At 39.3% G+C, this 23903-nt stretch overlaps 1 protein-coding gene across 1 annotated transcript in view; it reads left to right on the top strand.

Moving 5' to 3' along the window:
- The first annotated feature begins 17026 nt into the window (after positions 1 to 17026).
- Positions 17027 to 23903, top strand: part of LOC111264363 (uncharacterized) — a 9088-nt gene continuing 2211 nt past the window's right edge. The window contains exons 1-3 of the mRNA XM_022840203.2: positions 17027 to 17295; positions 20229 to 20441; positions 23540 to 23647. Coding sequence (XP_022695938.1) covers positions 17139 to 17295; positions 20229 to 20441; positions 23540 to 23647 — 478 coding nt within the window. The 5' untranslated portion in view covers positions 17027 to 17138. The remainder of the gene's footprint in view (positions 17296 to 20228; positions 20442 to 23539; positions 23648 to 23903) is intronic.

The following is a 23903-nucleotide window of genomic DNA, read 5'->3' as shown; positions in this document are numbered from 1 at the left end:
TTTACACTATATCATAGGTTGTAGGTACAACAACCGTACTGTCAGCAGCGTACCATGGCTAAAGAGACAGGTAAGCCTAAGTACGATTGAACGTCAACAGGCTTTTCATGTCTACGTATTTTGCCACTGCCGTAAAGTTTATAGAAGCGTTTAGGAAGTAGGCGGACGGGTCGTTTAGCGAGGTCGGGCCCGGGGAGACCCGAGGATGTTTAACTTAGCCTTAATTTACTCATTAAGTGGGTTATTATCTAAGCAAGCTCTGAACGCGCCACTCGAGCATTGCCGCCCTCTTACTCTTTTCCGGCCAACAGCTCTCTAAAGACCTCCGGTAGCGGAACGTTTGCCCTTATTTAAAGCCGGTTTCCGGTCTCTCTATAGCCTGACCCCCTCTCTTTGTCTGACGCACTTCCGGCAGTGACAGAGCGCGCTTTTTGAAGTTTAAGCTACACTTCAAGAGACGATTCGGGACGGCTAGATAGTATGAATCGGTGGTTATAACATGGGCACGAAATGGCCGCATGCTTCAACGGAGCACGGGGCGTTTAGAAGGGCTAAAAGTGGAATCAGTGAATGAACGGGAGGTAACTTTTACTGCTGGACCACTGAGACAATTTGGACTCAAATGAAGTTTGCTAGAGTAGAAACGATTGAAACATAACGTATATGAGCGGAGTGCATAAAACGTCAAGTAAATTCCCGAATCTTTGGAGAGGAGACAAAAAAAATCTACTCAGAATTGCAAATATTCACACCCAAATAATTCTAACATTTTGTAAAGAATATATTGACCATTTTTTTTGAAGTTAGATAACGTCACATACGTCAGACAATCGCGTCGAGTCAGTGTAGGAAATTCAAATTCGGCAGTAGTAAATGTACTACAATTGCTGGGACGCTGCCCAAGCTTATGCAAAAAAAGCGGTGTCGTCTGTAGTCGAAACGTAAGGAGCGGGCCAAAAATGATTTTGTGAATTTTATAGTGTCAAAAATAGTCTTCAGTCGGCGAATTATGAATAAAGTTATCGATAAAGTAGGGCAAGACCGACACATGAATATTTTTAAGGAATTAAACATTCGTTACCAAGTAGCTCTAAACAAAATAAACTACACGAACTTGATTATATTTACATTTAGAAACGCAACGGAATCGAGCGGTCCCCTACGAACGACGAAAGATGTAACACACAATCAATGCCGTTAGGATAATCGTCTGCAAATAGAAATAAACATGTGTTCTGCTAAAATCATAATACGCCATAGAAAACAAGTCCACCGGGTCTAATGAACGGAAAGGGCATCGTCGTCCACTATGACAGTGCTCGACCTAATGCGTCTTTATTTATTCAACGCAAAATTGAGAGGAGTCAGACGAAATATCCTTTTGTATTTGCTATATGGCCCCGATCCTGGGCCATCATCTATCTCGACTTATATATCTGTTTCGATTTCCGCGGAGCTCCCTCAATGATGATAATCTAGTTTTACTGAAGGGATACTTGTCGAAGTTTTTTACCGACAAACTACAAAAAATTTACACTGATGATATTACGGTGTTATGAGAAAAAGGACAAACGATCATCGATCAGATTGGCGCATATCTCGTTTGGTAATGTTACTTTAAAGTATAGAAAAGTATTTGCTTTGATTTTGTGTCAAAAATGACCGATAGATACTTTTCCTACAAGCCATTATATATAAACACGTTTTTTTCTTTATGATTAACTTGTTCGTGATAACACTTTTCTTCTTCAGTGCGCTATTGTCAGTAGAAGTAGTACTGGTCGTTACAAAGCAATTTATATGGGCTAGTGTATTTTTCTGTTTTTCGGGTGCAGTATTGAAAAAGTCTATTCTCCTGCTTCAGCTAATTAAAGCGATGAATCCAGATTTATTCATCTGCTGTTACTATATAATTTGATAATAATCTCGCAATTGTTTTTAATTACACTCGGTACCGAATTAGGGTACCCCCAATCTCGCCGATACGCTTTGATCATTAATGAAATCTCTTTCGATTGTGTTGAGTAGGGTCTGATGTTGAGAATGTCACTTTAGTAGATCTTTTTTTTTCTCCTTGGACATTAAGGGATCTAGGGATATTTTTTCCCAGTGAATAGTTCAGCTAGACTCCTGTCCGTGAAGTCTGATGGGCTTCCGACGATGTCAAAATGAGATCGCAGGCTTGATTTTGATCTTTTATCCGTCTCAGCTAGTTTTAACTTTAAAATATATCGACAAATTTCGCGATTGATCCATTAGATTCCAATTGATCTAACGGGACCGGTACATATTTGCGCGGTAAATTTTGATTTTTTGTCACTTATATGTTCAGTAATCGGCACGTGCATATACTTTTGCATGCAAATACAATAGGATGGGATTATTTTTCCATCTGTACGTATCTATGTTCGGTCGTAACTGGCGTAATAGATCGCTTTCTTAGAACCACCCGAACAACAATATGAAATAACTGTTTCAGTGGGGTTATCTGTACGATTTGAGTACAATTCTTACATCATTGACTGCGTCTTGACACCCCTAGGACTAGTCAAACTCTATTCCGGAGCAGTCTACCCAAACTTTTCGTTTAGGCCCTTTATGAAAGCGGAGCATCTTTCAGCTCCTAATGATGATCTCAATTCTGTGGGCAGAGGTTTATTTGATATAGCTTCAACTTTATTTCGGTTTATGTGCGTTCATCTGCAATAATAACAATAAGACCTATATAAATAATAGACTGGAAGTTTTTATATTTCTCTATAATTTCATTTTCGAAAAATCTCTGTGCTTATTAAGAGATTCTTCGACAGACGAACAAGTAATTATCACATCATCTAGGTGAATTGATACTCCTGTTAGACCCATAATGAGCTGTGCATTATTTTTTTTAAAAAAACTACGAGCGGTTTTAATTTTGGATAAGTATCAATTGTACCGGTGTGGACATCTGAATTTCTTGATTGTTGCCAGTGTTTTAAACTCCTCTTTTACTTTTATCGGTGGATAAGCTCCGACAAAACCGACGGTCAGAAATATTTTTCATTATATATTATATTTATTTATTATATATATATATATACTACAAGATAATGTACTAATACATCTCTAGTATTTTGAAGGATCAATTTATCATCTTCAACATCTGCTATCTCAGTAATTTCATTTGGATTTTCTCCCATCGTTTGTTCTAGCTTAGAACGGTTTTCTAATTATATGGTATGGCTTAATCAGGTGGCGTATAGCACGACCGTCTTCTCTGTGTCGCTGAAATTCGGTAGTAGAGTATTCTAAGCACTTTGTGCTACGTTTGAAGTGAGTGCCTGTCGGTGAGAGGCGAAGTGCTCCTTACTTTTAGACATTTCTATCATTAATAGGAGCATCTGGTCTGCTACACTGCCTAAGGACTATTCTTTTTTGTTTTGTATACAGAGGCTTCTGTAGATATGATTGTCGAGCTATGTTTATCATTGGAGTTTTCAGCTTCGGAATAAGATGTCACGGTACGTTTAAAGGTATTAGGTCTATGGCTGCTGGTTCGCATGTACGTCTTATCATTTTAGTAGACGGCTTCTTGAAGGTTTCGTATTTGGTTTTTGGGAAACAATATTTTTGTACGTGTCTGTACCTGACATCGTTGGCATTGGTGAATTCTGAATAAACTATCTAATATAAATCACTGCCTCCTTTTGAGGAAGTAAAGGATTTGCCGTGCTATTAAGCTTTACACTTTAGTAGCACGGCCTATCTGTGAAGAAATGTGCTCCAATTGGATGGATTCACGTGCGCGTCTGCCGTCGCACGTGTGGAGTCTGAATGGATCTCATCTAGATATGTCCTTTGAGGCGGCTTGCCTTATGGCCTTATTATACTAAATCACAAGTCCAAATATAATATTTTGCACGCCGTTTTTTCATCGTCGATTCTATTGGCTTCAACAGCCCGTGGAAAATTCATCTGCAATTACAAAATGTAAATTATTCCGATTCATATCGGTAATATAACAAAAACATGTAGGTAATTTGTGAGCGAGAATGTCGGCAGGATTTACTTCAGTCGCAAGTTTCAACAACGTGCGATAACTGTAATTTTTAAACTGTAACTCGTGGAGCTTCTGTCAGAAAACGAAATCTTCACACCTAATACATCATAATATACGGTAGAGTAGTTTTCTCATCCGATTACGTGAAATGGTATCTTTTGTTGTCAATAGATCTCGTCGCGGTTGCATGTCGTATTTGTCTGGTTGAAACGAGAGAAACCTTTTGAGGTATCGCGTCGATCGATAGCAGTCAGTATTAGTATACTGTCACGTTAATCTTTCAAGTTACCTGGTCTCCAGACAATAGTTTAGGCTAAGAGGTTAGATAACGTTTCAGGCTTTGCTCAGTACAACTGCAGTATTACTAGTGAATTATTTGATATATTTATTTTTATATAATAAACATTATCGTTATCATTATTTTGTATAATAAACTTGTCGTGTAGAAGTGATAGCCTAAATCAATGAACTATTTTAGTTGATGGCGCGTTGCGACTGAAGTTTCTTGAAACGGAGAAGTTCCAGTAGTGACATCTATGGGTACATTCTGTTCTCACTAATAAGAAGAAATTTGTTACTAATAACGCTAAAATACGTTTATTCCGTTATCTACCTATGAGTCTATAAAGCTAGCATCGTTCAGTTGAGTGCAGAAGGTCGCTGGAGACAAGATCGTAACGTAAACTGAAAGATGCAGTGGTAGGCTGGATTCGAATTTTAGATTAAACATACCTAAATCCCCCAATAAATATCCTGGCACGACGACAAATGTTGTCATCATCATCTTTATCTTTACTTGACCTTATTGAGGTGCTTGCATTGAGCCACCTATTCTGGCCTGTTCTTGAAGCAGCGCTAAATGGCTATACCAAAAATAACAGCAGGGAGCGTCAAATTGGCGATTGTACAAGATCCAGGCAGTCATCTCTGTTCATTAACTCATCCCCTGCGTAGCGGAAGCCAGCAGACGAACTTTTTTATAATCTACATGTATGTTAAATTTGTTCACGTAACCTCCAGGGGCATGAAGCGTTACCGCGCGTCAAACTTGAAACATGTGTAGAATAATTATTGAAATCTTGAATCCGGTTTTATTATGAGCTGTGTTAGTAAAGTTTTCGGACCTATGCAAAACGTGGGTTTATCTGTGTCATGGGTATGATAACAATTATGCCAAATATTGAATCCATCTATCCGAGTTTGTTAAATATAGTTCGGAACAGGTTTTTTTTTAATATCTCATAGAGAGTAGTATATGGCAGTATTAATAAAATAGTGTAAGATATAGCTTTATCAAATATTTTCATTTACTCAGACGACGCCGTCTCAGCACAATCTGCCATTGTTAGTAGGAAGGTCGTTCTCACGTGATCGGTCCGCATCGCGGGCTGCCCGCGCCGTAACTTCAATGCTGTAAGCTACATTTAATGTGCAGCAAGGTAATATGTTGTTCTTTACAGTTTTAAATTGTCGAACTTGAAGTGTCGCTCGTTAAGTTGAACACCAGAGAATCTCTCTATTGTCATCGTATTGAATGTCTGTGAAGATTGCTTACGTGACGGTGATAGGCCACTAAAAATGTGCAGATTGGCAACAGCACAATCAACTGAGCGATGATAGACCTGGCTCGACTAGAGACGAATTGTATGAATCGAGAAGATGTTGAGCCTGAAGATCCTGAACTCAGGATGGCTCTCAGCCACCAAGTGGATTCCATCTATCCCGCATATGGCCTGAGCAGAAAGTTAGACAAGGCCAATGAAACGCTCCCACAGTTGTTGGTGTTACTATCGTATAAATAGTGTACGAAAGCTGGCCACGTCGCGACATACGTCGTCAACGCGATGAACTGTGTTGTACTGGCCAAACGTTTGATCTACTCAGCGGACGGCCACGATACTAAATATGTTATGTAGGTCCGCCATGGTGTCATATATAGTATTATGACGCAACTGAACACTTCGAGTGATGCCGGACGTTTGAACAATGCGTGAAGGATCATGATATCTTCGTGCAAATCTTTGTCCTCGTCGTCATCAGACTGCAATGAGCAACTTGAGACCGAACCAGCTCGGGTGCTCTCTTCGTCATCAGATGGCATAACAATAAGTAAACTGATTATTTAGAGCTGGTGTCGACTGAACTTGGATGAAACTCCAGGCAAAGAGTGCGCTAAAATAATCTATTGTGCGCATGTAAGCTCGGTTCTAACAAAAATCATATCCCGATTTATATGCACGGCGTAGATAGACTCTTGGGGGACGGGGACGGGGGACGGGGGACGGGGGACGGGGGGGGGGGGGGTAGGTAGGCAAATTCGAAGGTACACATTCTTTGAATTGTTAATTTATAGACAAGTTTCTTTTGTGAACTAACTTGCTTCCTGACGAAGTTCTTTTAAAAGAGTCACTATAGAATTTATATTGTTTGGGAGCATTCTGTTTCGTTCCATAAGTTTCCTATAAATTAGCTGAAATACTAACTTTTTTTTTTACATCATTTCTAGAATGTGGTCGTTTACAATTCACTCGTCGACTATTCTAATAGCGCACGATCTTTTTCTATTTTTTAAAATCCAACCCAGTACAATTCGGAGCGAAATTATAGTAAAAAGATTTTGACTGCTGTAGTGGACGAAGACAGGCGAACCCAACAGAAATTCGCACTCAAAGGATGAAACATCGCCCCAAGAACCTTATCCTCAGATTCTACAAAACGTTTAGCTAGTTGAACGAGTATCATTTATCTAAAGAAATCGGTATTTGACCGTACTTATATACAGATAGGCGCGCTAATGGGCGACAACAAATCAAACTTTGTCAGTGCGACATATTAAGATATATATGAGTATATCGAAACTGGCCATCTTTCGCAGCGCATAGCCACCTGTCGCGAGGCGTTTCTTTGTGCGCCTCCTGCTCGACAGGCATTAGAGCCCCAAAAAAGTGCCCACCCTGATCACAGCAAGAGTTCATGAAACAGTTTAGTACAAATTGCTCGCTCGTGACCATTTTCCAATTTGGCGATACTTAAATCTCGTCTCTTCACAGCGGCACTGCTTTGCTCTCCGCCTCCCTTCCTGCCTACGTCCGTCTACTCAAAACTTCACACTTTCTCTCGGTCGCTGCGTAATGGGCATGTCGATCATAGTGCATATACAACACTTATACACCTTCCTGGAGTACTTACACATACAAAGGTAAGAGGCAATTCACGTGGAGTAAAGCTGGTTCAATAGTTAACCTACATAAAGCCCTTCGATATAGATCTCAAACAGTAAGTGAGGGAAGTTGCTGTTCAGTGGGCATAAAGTTCTCCCGCGCTTGCTCGCAGCGGGTAACAATCATCCCGTGTCGGCAAACGAACTCCCCTCGATAGTACTTCCCTCCGATGTCGCTATCTAATACGATGCGAGGTTTAGAGTGATCGACAGTTTAAGAATGGCGACCAGTCAGAAGAAGCCACAGCCGGAAAGGTGTTGGAGCTGCGTTGATCGCCTCTTCAGCTCTCGTTCGGAATTGAATCAAAGTACAACAGAAACCGAAATGACAACGGCAGAGATCAACAAAGTACCGTTTTTCCATCGCTTGAGACAAGAACAGACAGATAAAAAGAAGCGGGGAGAGTTCGGGTGGTCAAATGTAAGCACGGATTCATCCACCTCATTCGCTTTATGAATCCTCTCGTCATAGTTAGTGTCAGCATTGTTCAAGTATGGCGTTGTCAGTCCCTCTGCCCGAAGTGAGGGTAAACTCATCAGAACCACTTGACGCTTGTTGAATTTTGAGTATGAACCGTTAATTTTTAGGTAGGAATAAACATACATGCACACCTTAGGCTTTCTGCCTGGCAGTGCCGAATGCGACAAAGATTGAACCCGTAGAAAGCGACAAGGGTTCCTCCAAAACAGCATATGACTCATTAAATTACATAAACATTCAACTAGTACCCGACTGTTCGTGCATCTCTTTAAGCGCATGGGGATAAGCACGTTGTGACTGGCTACTGAAATTTATTTGTTCACAGTGAACTTGACCCGGGTGTTTATTGGTCATAAAAGTTAGAGTTACCCAAAATTACTTCGTAACGATCAGCCCAATTAATCATGCTGCTAGTGGACCTATCTATTGCTGTGGGTCTCTCACAAGCTGTGATCGAGCTTCCTTGAAAAAAAATAGTTACCAATTCAAGGATTTTAATTGTTTAAGTGTTTTTAAAGGATGCACTACCTTACACCTGAATATTCTTTCCCGTATGCACTCATAAAGCCAAAGTCTAAAATACGTAATAATGCGGCATTAGTTCCTTCGCTGGATTATATCCATAACTTAAAACTTGTCTGTTTTTATATACGTATACAAAAAAAGATTACCGTTTCTACGTTTATCTAATAAAAATAACACGGATGCACAAATGTTCCCTTTGATCGAACGATCCTAAGTTGATACTATTAATCATGCAAGCGATGAAAAAATCGCCAAGCCCAACGCTTGGTGATTATGATTTTTGCACGTTGCTCCGATCGTTACGGCGGTAATAAGACAACAATGAATACAAGCATCAAGTTAATGAACTTTCATTTAAGTTTCATTTAAATGTTCTACCTTGCTCCTTGTTGTACTATCGTCACCTACGAACCGAAGTTTTGCATTGAATTGTAGCATAGGTGTTGATGACAACAGATAGTGTAGATGGATTTTTAAATTATATAATAATAATAATACAATTAATTATATATAGATCTATGAAAAGATCAGACCTTCTAGTTTGATCGTGTTCATAACGCAATTCTTACTAAAAAAAAAAAAAAAAAAAAGTTATGATACTGTCGTCAAATTAAATAACGTTACATTAACATAGATGTCTAATGAATAGGAAGTGTTTTGAACTAACCTCAGGGGGTATTTTTCTAGGCCTCATTATTAGAAGGCTCATTATAGAACTTCCGGTGCATTGATTTAACCACAGTGAACCGCATGGCAGTTTCGTATAGGAGAAACAAAACATAAACGTCAAATGCATTAAGGCTGTTCAGTGAGAAAAAAATTGTTGAAAACTATATGGTAACCCATAGACGTACAAATCCACAGAACTATCAAAAAAATTATCGCGTTTACGATGCCAGTTATGGTGATGATGATGGCGGATATGATATCAGTGATATTTGGTCCAACGTACCCGTAGTCACTACCGTATCCCCCGTCCCCACGTCTCTAGCGACCATTGTAACCGCCATAACATATAGCCGACTCTATAGGTGCTGGCCAAAAAGGGCTGACACGTAGGCAAAAGCGACCATGAACAGAGTGGCGACAAAAATCAGGTTGTTTATGTTGGCAGGTGGACTGGAACAGGCAGAAGCAGAAACGACGAACGCAACAAATTATAGCTTGGCAACTTAGGACGCCCGTGTCCAAAAGCCAAAGACCTTGACCACCAACATCCACATCCGTACTTTAAGCCACATCATTTAAATGTTACGAATAAAACAAGCACTGTAAACGAAAAATCCAGCGAACGAACCGAAAAAACCGAAGCGACAATGCGAACTGTGTTAGAAAAACAAAAACTCACTCGTTTAATAATAGTCTGTATTATTTCTCCGCTGTGTCGTCAAATTTTCTAGCATTTAGGCAAGGACGCCTGTGAGGATGATCATTACTGTCGGCCACTTGGACACACAGCCTTACAATGAAAATAAGAAGCAGTATTTAACAATAAAGTAAGAGCTGGTGATCTAAAAATCTACAAATAGATTTGAGACATCTATACGCCCGGATCGGGATACTTATAGTATCGTTCTATCAGAGCTCAAAAGTTTCTCTCGACCACGCACACAGCCATCTCGTAGATGAAATCAATGTTTGCCTTTCTTCAGACATCGCGTTTCAACGGAAATTCATCTTCATATCGTGTGCCTGTATGATGTGAACGAGCCTATGTGTATGTTTGTATAGCAGAAAAGAACCTCACCAGCGTAGACCAAGCATCCAGGTTTCATAAGCGTATTTTTTTTACTGCATATTGCCAATGGCCCATGAGTGCGATGTTTTTGTAGTCGTTGCGGTTGGAATTGCTGCTACGCTCCTGCTTGTTTCGGGCTTATCCTCCATCACCACCGTTGTCGCCATTGCGCCTTCTCGCTGCATGCGGATATTGAATGCGACCGGGCCTTCCAGAATTCAACCCAATCAACCGTTGTGTTTTGTCGGACGTCATTGATTTCTGATTTTGCATAGGATTACCTGGTTCGTAATGGTGTAGTTCTACGTTTAGATTATTACTTGTTAATATTTTTAGCACGCGTATTCAGCGCAAGACACGCTCTCATGTTTATCGTGAACCAGCATTGGCCACGTTACGTTCATCTGGAACTCAACTGCTCCAATCAAATGAAGATCCCCTACATACGTTTAGAACCTTTTAAAGTGACATCAGTAGCGATACTAGCGACAAAAGTTATATGGTATTCTTGGCCGATACAAACTTAGCAGATTAACGCTTGTCGCCGTGACGCGTAACGTATACATTATGAAGCTTTCTGTATACTTCGTAATTCGCTGCTACTGCTTCTTCCTTTGCAAGCAATCATGTCCCAATGGTAACATGACGCAGCATCGTAGAGATATCGATGCTGCTAAATAAATGCCCAGTCGAGTGAAAATGCCACACTTTTTCCCTCGAAATTTCGTAACGGAATAGTTGCGTTATTTTGGCATACTTATCACTTGATGGACAGAGGTTTTAACAATGCTAGGTAAAAAATAAGTTTTTCGTAGCGATTCGTTAAAACTTAAGATATAATAAATAACGAGCGGAAAATCTTACGACAACTTCAAGCATTCAATTTTAGATCATTAGTCCCGCCTGTGTTTTTTTTTTTTTATATTTAAAGCTAAGAGAAACGTCTCCTTGTTATTTGACTTGAATTTTCCAAAGGTAAGAGATTTGAAACAACAATCGGCAGGAGGCTCATTTAAAAGTAGATCTATTGGTTGAGTGATAAAGAAAAAAGCGATCTGATTGATATACGTTAACGAAGTAAGTTACATCGGACTGAATGGGAACAACATCTTACGTTATTCTGTTCACTGCCAGTCTTTCGGAAACCTTTCAGTCGTGCGCAGAAGAGTTATCTGATGCCCGTGCTCTGTTCAAGGGTAAGATAATTAGTGTTTTGCTACATGCACAATGGAGAACAAAAAGCTCTGTGTTACGTGCCTTACATATTACATTAGGGATCTGAATACGGTTTAGTAACTTGTTCAAAAATAATCAAATTAATGTCGAAAATCAACAAATTGCCGCTTGTTTAACAGAACAGACAACGACGGCAATAGAATGGAAATGTATTGGTAAGCTGGTCGTTTGATGCAAAAGTAGAACACTAACAAATCATCATCATTCGTTGCGTCTGTCAACAATATAGCGGAATATCGTTTAAAAATAGTCAGAAATAACGTACAACTCTTAAGCCATATCAGGTAAAATAACTACTACTTCAATATGGTTAAGTGTATTGGTCTTTCTTTTTTATAGAGTGCTAGCGCCCTGGGACATGTTCCACAGTTATTTTCTGATTACTAAGGGATTGTTTCACACAATGGTATACGCGACGCCGCCTATCGCTTTCGTTAAGGCGGAAGTAGCTGAGATCACATGGATTTCAGATATCAAAATATACGGGAGAATGAGACCATCGTTGGATTCTCTAATTGAGCTTAAGTGTAACGCTGAGGTTGAGCGTCATCGTGGACTGCCTACGCCGCACGCTATCGGTTACGAGCTACACATACATTGAAGATATATGGCAGCACTGAGCGTTCGTTTTTCTGACGACACTTTCGTTTTGACACTGGGTCACGCGTCCTCCTATTTGTTCTAGGCTCAATTCCCGAAAAACTAATTTTTCGCCGGCATCGGTCTCGTTGTTGTACATTTTATAGTATGTGCCTCGAGAAATGCTGCATTACGCCAACAGAGAACGAATTGTCCGTGTCCTGTTTTGGTTAAAAGCTTTTGTGATCACGGCAATTCGTCCTTCCGTTTGAGCTTCTAGGGGTGTAGCTTGTTTTTTGTGTGAATTTATTCTACCAGTGAGTTTTCAGTTTTAACTGAGTACATTAATAACAAAGTCTGATAACGATCAATTAGGTCCTAGCCGTAAATGACGAAGGACTTGATGCATAGGTCTACTAAGTTTCCTTTACGCATAATCAGCAGTTTGAGATTACTGAGAAGCAGCTCCGGATACGGTAACACTTTCCTAAAGCAGCGCATCTACGATATGGTTTGTCGATCTATATTTCCGTAATAGGGTTGCTGTCCAAAATATAATACGAGTCGTCCGTTTATAAAAAGAGATACGCATCTCTTGCTATCCTCAAACATATAAAATCAGTACCGATTTTGTGTACATAGTATTGATGCTAATGGACGCAATATGAAAAATCTTCGAAAAAAAAAAAATGAAAACGGAAATGTCCAATATGAAACCGTACAGCATACACGCGCCGCGTTTAGATTTTTACGTCTAAATTTCGCATGCAAACCGTGCGAAGAGAATTAACTAAGCTGTAAAATAGCGTTTGAGAAATATTAAACCAACCTTATAAGATAGAAGAGGCATTTGCAACTCTATGTTTGATGCGCTTGCTTGACGGGGGGTAGCTTATGAACCCCACAGAAATATTGCATTGTAAAAAATTCGTTATTACGTCGGCTTTGCACAGTGCTTCTTCAACACTTGCGCGTCAGGATTTTTTAGCTTCCTGAAAACTGTCACACATGTTGAAAATGCAACGGCCCAATCGGTAAATCCTGACCATTGGTTCAAGTTTGCCAATACGGCTCGTACGAGTAAGCTTTGGCGCACATTGGTTGCAATCTCAAAGAATAAGTAAAAATAAAATAACGTAACGTTAAAGCAAATTTACACAAAACTGAGAAGCGGTGGAAATCTGTAATGTTCAAAGAAAAGACAGAAAGAATACAAGTGAATGGGTATAGCCACTTTTTTAAACTTAATTGTATGTTTTTTTCCAATTATAGTAACGAGCGGAATGCTTTTATGGGCAGGCATAGAGCTAGATACGCGTAGAGGGTATGCAACTCGCAACGAATAACTTCTAAAAAAAGCTTTAAAAGCATACAGATGCTATTTGGTTGTATGTATCTGTCTGCACGTGAAGCATTTTCAATAACTTACATCTCTAAGTTATACAGAAAATACGTCTATAATGTCGATGCTATCTTTCCGTTTGTTACGATTTGAATCTACTATTCGGTCCGTTGTGTTTCAACATTGAAAGCGAAGAAATTACACAATTGTCTATTGAACTATATTTATATACAGTGTCCTTAATACCTCTGTGAGGGGTCTCATCGATTTAGGCGTCAGTCAGGTTTATACTATTGGCAGGTGTTGTCTGAAGATCTGTGGGCCTAAGCGATCAGCTGGAGATCGTCATCACCATTAGGGAACGGTATCGTATTATAGTCGACAACTGTGCAAATAGCTCTTCTGAAGTAAGCTGATGTAAGAGCCTCTGAGGACTGCCTGAAGGCGGCGCCACTCCATTAGAACGTTCGCTCCGCATCAATTAATCTCGCGCAACAAATAACAGCATTTTGGCCGCGACGTTCTCCATTGAAAAGCAAAAAGGAAAGGACATCTAAAACAGTAACGTGAGAGTTGCAATAATTTTATTACATTGTAAAGCATAGTCACTTCTTGGTTGACTCCGATAGCGGGTATATGAGTTAATCTTATTACCGTCTGTAGTGTTCTCGGTTGTTTCCAGGACGGATTTCAAACGTATCGGATTGGAGTTGCTGAAAAACAAAAGCAGCGGCAAATGCAGTAGATAAAAAAAATATCAAGATAAGGCACTGTGAAGTTTCACTAAAAGTTACACATTAGGCATGGTTAAATTGCAATTATATTTTCTTGAAACACTGAGTTGTTTGACAAACAGTGTTTATCAACGCTGAACTTTGTAAAGTTGTTATTTGACAACAGTCAAGGTTATCCTAAGTAACAACAGTAGTCAAGTGGATAGAGAAAAGTTATGCCAATTTATTTTTTACGTTCATTTTAAGCTGTACTGCAATTTCAGGCTCCCTATATGCATAGCTTTGATTCTTTATAGCATATATATTTTGTGCACTTTTTTCATCGAGCTGGAACATCCCAGCACCAAAAAAAGTTAAAAGTCCTGTGAGCAAAAGCGGGGACCGTTTCGAAAAACAGCATCGATAGCTAAATGTATATATACATATATATATATATATATGACGATATATAGGTGTTGCGTAGAAGAACATAGTTGTAAGTTTTCAAGTGAGAATCAAGGTCGCTCTACGACCGAGTACATAGACAAAAGTTAAAGCAAACAAAGCAAAACCTGTTAATATTATTCTTTCGACATGATCTATTGCACGCAGGGACAAGCATGGCGGGCCCTAAGAGAAATTTGTTTCATTCAAATTGAATCATTTTTGTGACGAAATCATCGTGATGAGATAACGGCGATTTCGTAACGACGATGTGTAGCGTACGTTGTTGACGAGAATTGAAGCTACGACTTCCGGTTCCTTTTATCCGCGTCCTGCGCATTAGGGGACCGCCACACGCTAACGTAAACATGATCGTTATTATGATTATTATTATTAAGTCCTGGTTGTACCTTTTTTTTGCTGCTATTCACGTATCTTTTCTTGCTCAACTTTTCTAACACTACCTTTGATCGTAATTTCATTTGTTCTGAAGGCTTACGTGTAGCGTCCATTGAATTTTTTCTAGTGACGTTTAATCGTTGTGAGGTCATTGTTTAACGAAATAGTTTCCTAATTCGTGGAAACACCTCAACTTTCGTTTGGTCGTTTTAATATATTATCTTCGGCCCCATTATCATTGGTCGTATTACCAACGAATTTTCACGATCCGCCCGAGTGGTAAATTCTGGTTTTTGCTTGCAGATAAATTTCCAACAAGTGCCGACAGTCGGGTAATTCCAAGTATATAAGCATGAACTATCATCTGAACGATATATATAAGTGGTTTAAGTAGCTACATAATATCAGGACTGATACTCATATATGGACTATAACCAAATACAAAGTAGTTATACTTGACTATCGTATAGTATAAAAATTGAATTGTAGGTAATAATAGCAAAAGTAATAATAACAAATATAAATCTAACTGGTCGGACAATCCTTTAATTCGTTTGTTATCATTTATTATATTTATTTTATAATTATTTGTTTAGTGATGTAGCGTTTGCGTAAAGGTCGTATATCGACGACTCGGTCATATTAGCTTCATCATTGGTCGCGCCCCTCTGCCACGCACAACCGACGGATGCTTTAATGGTCTTAAGTCAATCAAGCCTATAATATTAATTGGACGCTAGCCCCAGTCGACCCCAGCTTTATTGCGATTAACTTAGCTCAAGTATAGACTGCCAAGAACTTCAAGGCACAACTTTCCAGGGATTTCTATGCGATACTCATGTTCAGGCAAAATGTCAATAGTAATCTTACATCTGAACGAACTTCAGTTTTACATAACTAGTCTTGTTTATAGAAGAGAAGCGCCAGTGGCTGCAATAGAGCTTCCTGTCTTCGACTAAATAAGTGTCTGAATATACCGTGTATCTGTTTGGTTCCTGGGGAATTCACTCGACAAAACCCTATACAAACTTGAAAAATAGCAGCAAAAAATACATTTAGAATACATTATTGGTAAAAGTTGTTACAACACAAAAGTCTAAATGTACCATTTCAAAGCGCATTGCTCGACCGAAAAGAAGTTGAAACTCGTCAGAGAACATCAGCTATATACACAAATCCACACGAGCTCGTAACGGATAGATTCGTATACAGTGCTTTATACGTATATTCAAACACCTGTTTTCACGCTTTACCTAATATAAAGGATTGGTTTAAAGTTTTTTTTTTTTTTTATGTTTGAACCACTTAGATATTATTATATATTGGTTATGCTTACTAAAACTATTGCTTATAGAAAATAGTGAGATGAATTCTGACACAAAGTGTTTTAAAGCTTCGAAGGAAGGACGATCACATAAGTTTAATATATATTTAATTTTCACTAGATAGAAGGGTAAATAAATGCAGCTTCTGTAAGTATCTGTTTATCGTCTCATTATTTGTTATTTAGTTAAGAATATCAGTTTTCGATATAATTTTACATTGTGTTAACGTAAGCACACCGCATGCGCAACATGCAAAACGCGTCAAAAACCATATAAGCCTATGACGTCTACAAATACTAGGAAATCCTCTATAAAAACGCCAATACAAGATTTTAAAAATTTATGTAGAAATATAGAAAATTGTATTTCTTGCCGTAAATTTTCTGTTATATTTTCATTGTGGTATGAGTCATTTTTTGGAAGGTGACGGGCTTAGGTGGTTTTGCAAACGACCAACAAATAGAAGCATGACTTCTTTATTGTTGTTAGAGGGCTATCCAGGTGCAATATGCGCTCATTATAATACCCTTTACTTTCTCCACCTTCCTGTTCATACCTGACGATACTATATCATGACTTCATACCTTGAAGTCCGATTCTCCTCCTTTGTTTGAAACGTATCACTGGATTGACGGAACAGCCATTTTGGCTGTGGTCGACGAATGGCGTATTACAAAAGCCTTCTATCTTGGCTCTTTCTAGACTGACACCAGTGACCTTAGCGAAGAAAATAATAACAATAATAAGAATAATGAGACGATTGCCCGTCATGCAGGCGATTGTAATTATACACATCCTGCCAGCTCACGAACGAACATCATTCTATAGACGTTCATGCTGATGTGATATTTATTTTCTGTTTATTGATTACCTGCACGATAGACGAAGCTGCACGAGCTGCTAGCGGACATTCTCTCGCAACTTCCTTAAATGCGTCAGAGATAGCGGCACGGTAGCTGTTAGACGCGTTTTAGCCGAAGTAGTTGGAGAAAACACGGAAATTTAGGCAGCTCACCGAAGCACGATGGCATCATTTTATTCAAGGAAACGCTGTGGCGCACTCCACGAGCTCCTTTCGAAAGTTGAGTCTTAAACGTATGTTGTTGAATTATCGCCGCTCGTCCAAAATGTCCAAGTTCGGAGTAATTATTGTAATATGCTGCTGTACCGTCCTTGCGCAAGAGAAGAAGTCTGAGGGATTAACTTCAGATTTTTTGAATTCGGCCAAAGTTCCAAAAATCGGATACGCTCCAGGTTAGTGTAAAGTGCATTTTAAAACGACTGATATTGCGTTAGGCTTAACGAGGAAAATACAAAATGAATCTTAACCAGAACGAATACAAACGTCGTTTTGATAAGTTAATTTTAATTCTGGGTTTAACATTTCACTCACAGTTACTATTACCTCGATGAGAGTTAATATTTTTCGCCCAATTCGACGTAAGTTACAAAGATGGCTTTTTGATATTGATTAGACTTTTATTAACGGCATCTATTGCCTAATAGAAATTCTCGATCCAAGACATTATATTATACACATTAGAATCATTTTGTCAAAAACTTCTCCATAACGGCTGAAACAATACTTTTGTCTTGCCAAATAGCATTACTGTTTTGTCCTAAATCCAGGATTGACTTCAAAGAAACAATTGAAAGCGTAGAATATCCAGGATACAGTTTGGGATATCCACTTTTTGAGTAAGTACGACGTGCATATATTGCTCTCCAGTGTCGCCAACCGTGTATACAAACCCAGTTACCTACATTGCTACGACTATTCCGTAGTGCTAAGTTTACGATATAGTGGCCCCGCTGTACGGCCACCAGCGGTCGCTAGGTAAAATAGGTAGGAGCCAAGAGCTGATAGGATACAAGCAACGAAAGGTCGCCCGCTGGCCGATTAAATGCAACGACCATCGTTAAATATTAGGTTTAATAGAGTTTCCCTAATTTGCTTTGGTGTCAGACATTCATTGGCTTGCTAAATAAATTCGTATCGACTCTTATATGCAAACTTCAATACCTGGAATACGTTTTTGAATGAGTAATTATGGTTCTGGAAGTCTTTTCAGAGACTGTTATTTTTACATTATGGAAATAAAAATTAGAAAAATCTTGTAACGCAATAATTCTACGGTAAAACACATTTAGTCCTAGAATTTACGTGGATCCAAGTGAAACATTAATCTTCTGCCAATTACCAATACCCTTTGAAAATTAGATTTTCCCCTAAAATTTATTTAATAGCGATACCGTATATGTTCGCTCAAAAATTCTGTCTAAAAATAGATGTTACTTTTTTAGATTCATTCTACAATTATTACTGTATAGCAGGATGATTTACTTCTTAAGAGCTATGGTAATCACCGGACGGTTTTGTCCATCTGCAACGAAAATGAGTGTGGCTTATTACGATGAGGATCTAAAAAATGGCACTTGTCTCCGTGCTCTGAAAGTGCTCACTCCATCGATATCTGCTGTTAGTTTCAAGCAACAATAACATGGTATATTCCACAGAGCGATCAATTGGATGGATGCCGAAAGCTGGACGAAAGTTCAGTCATTTTTTGGCAAAGAAGCTGCCGCAGAATGGCCTTATCCCTCTGTTGCTAGTACTATCGCTGTTACTAGCGTTCTCGTGACCAACTTGCGTCCTATCTCTGCAGAATCGCATCTGATGGTTATTACGATTACATGAAGATAAGGCCCACTAGCACAAGCGCGCGTGGCGATAAGAGCTCAAAGATTGATATACCATTTCAAACACGTATTACTGCAACTGACGAAAGGCAAATAGATAGACGCATATATGATAGTGGCGATAACGTATATATGAGAGTAGGAAGGGGGTCAGTGGAGCTACCAACATTAGCGTTGGCAGTGTGAAAGACCGATGATCGGATAAAACCTTCTCTCACAGCTGGCAAGTCTTATTCAAGGCTATGACATCATGGAGGACTGGCAATCGAGTTGCATTGTGGCGGTAGCCAAACAACGTAAGCCCCATCACCATCATTATAATCCTTACCGCGGCCATCAGTGTCGCTGTGATCTCATAATGAGCCAGCAATAACAATAACGACTACTTCTATTAGAAGCGTAAAAGTAAGCGAGCGGGTGGGTAAGGCGGCCCAATCACAAAAACCGTGAACTTTCCGAGTCGCTCTTGACGTTTATCGGTTATTTGCTTGCACGGACGAAGCGCACTGTGAAGCACTGAAGTCACATAAAGTACGTGAGGTTGTCTATTAAAGGGACAGACACGATCAGCTGAAATATTTAGTAACTCGCTGAAACTGATTAGGGAATTATATTATCACTATTATATATGTATGACTAGGTTCATGTTTTGAGTATTACGTCCTGTTCTGCCGTTCCTCGAAGCATATAAAAATCGAAGCAATATATAATTGGTGTGAATGGCACACGGAAACCAACGAGTCCTTTCTTTGACAAGCCAACCTTGTATAATTTGAATCAATAGGTTAGAGGGGGTGTGATTGCTAATACGTTAATAGTCCTCGAAGGCATAAAACGATTCAAGCACTCGAAGAGACACGTTGGCCTATCGTATATTTGTCAATGTGATGCTCAACGAAATGGAAAGAGGAATGAGCGACAGGGACACTAGATAACTTACAAACGTTGATATTCTGTTGACTTTGAAAATATATAGTGGTTAAATTGATATCCGTGGTATAAAAGTTGAAGCCTTGCTTAATCATGCTGGACTCAACGTATGTCGCCATTGAAGGGAAGAAACAGATAGTCAGTTACGGCATACCTCCGAAACACTGCCATTGCTGTGATCTGACTTGTGGAAATATACCCGACATGCAGGAAAAAAGCAATAGGGATTATTTTTTCACAAATTTCAATACAGCATCAGTCTCTAATATTACGAAGCTCATGGGACTAGGAAATCACTTATTATAAATTCGCCTAAGAACAGTTCATTGATGGATCAAATTCAGGTTCTATATTTCAATTTAGCAAAGACCTTCTAGGCTGGCCCACGACATCAATAGTTCTGTTCCTCATTCGTTAGTTTGTGCTTCGACATTGAGTCACCTTTTGATTACATCAAATACGTAAACCTTGACCACAGGAAAATGACGGGTTCATCATCCCTATCTGCAAATATATCCATTTGCTCCTCTCTTTCTCTACAACGATTCGATATGTAGGTATACATCAAGCCGTCGCTAACACAGGAGCTCAACCGAATCCGGCCAATATATTTCCTGCTTTAAACGGCCTTGTTGGGAACGGTCAAAGTGAACCTCTAGGGACGTTCAGTGGACTGGCACAGGCAGGACAGAAAGCTCTCATTGGCCTCGCTGAAGTTGGCGGACGGCTCTTCAGCGCCGCACTTCAACCGTTCCAGCAACTGGCACAAGGTAAGCCTCAATGCCACAATTAAGGATCCAGCTAGACAGACTCACATGCGCCAACATGCACCTATCTTGTGACAGCTTCATCCTGTTTTAAGGAAATAAACAACATTTCAATTGAACAGCAGAGCATTCATTATACTGTTTGTTACGAATCCTCACTTGCAAATGTTCATCATTCACATAGAGATTGAGATCGAAGCATTGAGGACCATTCACACATTTAGAGCATTCTTGTTTGTTAACAACTCAGCGTTGAACTGAACAGCACTTACGATCCGGCAAATCTAGGGTTGTACATAGGGTTATCTGGTTAGGATGTGTTAAATACCAATAAGGTTAAGTCAAATCAATAAATAACAGTATTTTCTTGCCTCTCTTCTTCTTTCCATAAGAGAACAAGCTGCAAATTTTATTTGGAATAGTTTACGATTTAGCGTTCAGTTCACCTCATAGGCACGTGTTACACGTTCTTTAACGCTCTGAAAGCTGAATAACGGTTCGTATCGAAGAATGACGTTCGAGAGGATTGTTTCTCTTAATATGTGACATTTTCCTTATGACGAGCTGGCCGGGTAGTCAAACACTTCTTATAGGAAACAAATACGAATGTAAGTAGAGGGTGGCGGACGTAGAATCATTGTCATCCTCGTAACAAAATATGGAACGCTATAGCTGGTTGCAATACTCTATCTGTACTCGTTTGGGATCATTAGACGCGAAAGAGCGTGAGAGCAGGTGGATGCTACCACAAAAAAATAGAAAACACTGGCTTAAGCTAAAATCTACCGTAGTAAATACAGCAAGTAAAGATAAGGCTTAGTGTTGATAAGCAAGATTTAAACATCAACCTTTTATAAAAACTAGAAAATCTACAGGATTATTTACAATTGTCTTATAGTAAAGCGAGAGGGACCGTCAAAGTTAGTGTCTGATGAAGAATCGAGCATTTTTCCGTATTTTCTAAAAAGCGTAATATGGTAGTTGTCTGTATTCATCTGTAACTGTTTAGTTGTTACTCCCTGCGGTCGAAACAGATGACAGACCGCGTAATTATTCCGTAAACCAGTTGTTATTTACATTAAGAGACATACATATATTGTTGATATTGGTATTTTGATAGCAAATAATAGTGATGTAGATCTATTTTTACTATGCAGCACATTGCCTCAATCTGTAAGGTAATTATCTACCATGTTTCTAGCACTAATACCGCTTTTAAAAGTTAACTAAATCAAATTAAGGTAACTTACTGTTTTTTTGCCTGGACGAGCTCTGCAGGTTATTCGGAATGACAACAAGAGGACTTCGAAATCAAAGCAACATTTCAGTATTCTTTCATTGTGGTCTTAGCTTATTTTAACATCTGTCAAGCAAGCTTCCCTCAGCTAAATCCCAGATCAACTAGACCCACGATTTCCGTGTTACCTCGCATATGTTGCTATCATTTAAATGTAATATCCAGTGTAATAATTAAATAACAATTAGGCGTATTCTATTTCTGGTTAATTTAGAGCCATATATATGTACTTTTACTTGTTTCATACATATGTTTTGCTTGCTAATCCGCTTGGCTCTTAAAGATCGACTGACAATCTATCATAAAACGGATAGTTTTTTTTTAGGAAAATCTCAAGCGATAAAGGCGTTTGCTTGTTCTTTTTTTCTTTCCACTATTTATTTACTTATGTAAGCTATCCGCTAGTGCTCTCCTCTTTAAACTTGTCGTATTTTCATTGTGTAATGAACGGAATTTTACGTTGAGTTTAAGACCCCTAGATAGTTCCCGTGATAGCGTAGTGGGTGAAGTATTTGCCTGCTAATCTTAGGGACACACTGACGTCTAGGTTTGAAGCTAGGCACGGACACACTTCCGTTTCGTGCTGGGAGCCAGCCGTTTGATGTAATGTCTAACGGCGACGTATACCGGACGTAATATTTGAAACATAGAGGCTCCAAAGATGGCTGTTCCTTATGAAAAAAGTGCCTTGTTTTTGACACCTTTTCTAGTTTGCTCTTTGTCAAAATCAGAGAGCTGTCTAAGTTGCCCGGGATATTTGCGCCGCGTACAGCAAGAACTCTTCAACGGAGAGGACTGCGCTGGCTTAGGCATCTTGGATTTGGAAGATGTACTTTGTTCCAATCTGCGACCCGATGCCCCAAATGGCAAATGAGTCGTTAATTGGCCGACAGGATCGACCACGATTTGATCGTTGCCAGGCGACTTAAATGTACGAAATTTTATCAGAAATGAGGAGCGTACTAGAGTACTTCATGAGTTGCGTGTAACTTCCTTTCAGAGGCTAGTTTCCCTCAACCCTCAACACCTCGCCTAGCATCAGGCAATACGCTGCCACCATAATGGGTTTCTACACAGAAGTGTTACGGATGACGGGGAACGTTGTCCCCACGTTGTTATAAAGCAAAGAAGGGAGTGAATAGCTTCGAGAAGTACACTTAAGTCCAGAGTTAAGCAAATCTCTATCCCAAAGGGACCATGATTTCCCTTTGGTGAGACTTTACGTATTGGAAAATGTTCGAAAAACATAAGACGGCCAACAAGAAACCCTATATGACTATAGATTGACCGAGCCTCGACGAAAAAAAAAGCCGTTTATCCATTTAAAGTCACTTCTCTCCACGATAAAGCTAGATTATGCATTATAAAATGTCGTTAAAATCTACCTACAAGAGCTTGAGTAACAGGATTGTTTGCAACTACCATATTTCTCAGAAGCCATGCCAACGAATAATTATCTTTGCCAGCTACTAGTAATTAAAACTTATAATAGTGGGTTTGATAGTAAAGACAATTTCAAAAACCATTTGTATACGTTCCTTAATGGCGAAACTTCTATCGAAAAAGGGTAGACGGATTGGCTGAAAGATGGAGGGAAACCATGATGAGTGGCGGCGAATATGTACGTAATTAATTCATTTGTTGCTAGAATCCAAGTGAGACATTGCGTCTATTTCTATCAGTTGAAAAAATATCCCTACTTATCTTAATATAAGCCTCGTTATCTACCCCTTTCCCCTAGCTAGTAGATCCCTCGCCTATTTCTCGGTAACATATTCTGCGGACGTTGTTCTTGAAAATTTAGACTTCTTTGAGCCAAGATCAGCAACAGGTCCCGTGCAAGGACCTGGCGATCAGGGATTATTCGGTGATGTTATTGGCCGTAGCGGAAACCTTACAGGATTGCACACAGGTACAGTTTCTACTTCAATATCATAATTTTCAAATCTGCGGTCATCGCGAGAAAACGAACTTGCAGTTACGTATTTACAGGGTATAATCATGAATTTTGGCAAATAATCCCACATTAATGGCAGCCGACGATCATTTGATGCCGAAGATAAGTTACTAAGCGGCTACATAAACCATCTAAGCAATCCAAACATTCAAAGCTAAATCGTTTCCTTCAAAAGGGAAGTCGGGAGAACATTTATTCTCATAATTGTATA

The sequence above is a fragment of the Varroa jacobsoni genome, unplaced genomic scaffold (assembly GCF_002532875.2).
Source record: "Varroa jacobsoni isolate VJ856 unplaced genomic scaffold, vjacob_1.0 scaffold_850, whole genome shotgun sequence".
Taxonomy (NCBI): domain Eukaryota; kingdom Metazoa; phylum Arthropoda; class Arachnida; order Mesostigmata; family Varroidae; genus Varroa; species Varroa jacobsoni.
Note: the sequence above shows the minus strand (reverse complement) of the source record. Positions and strands in the feature narration are given on the sequence as shown.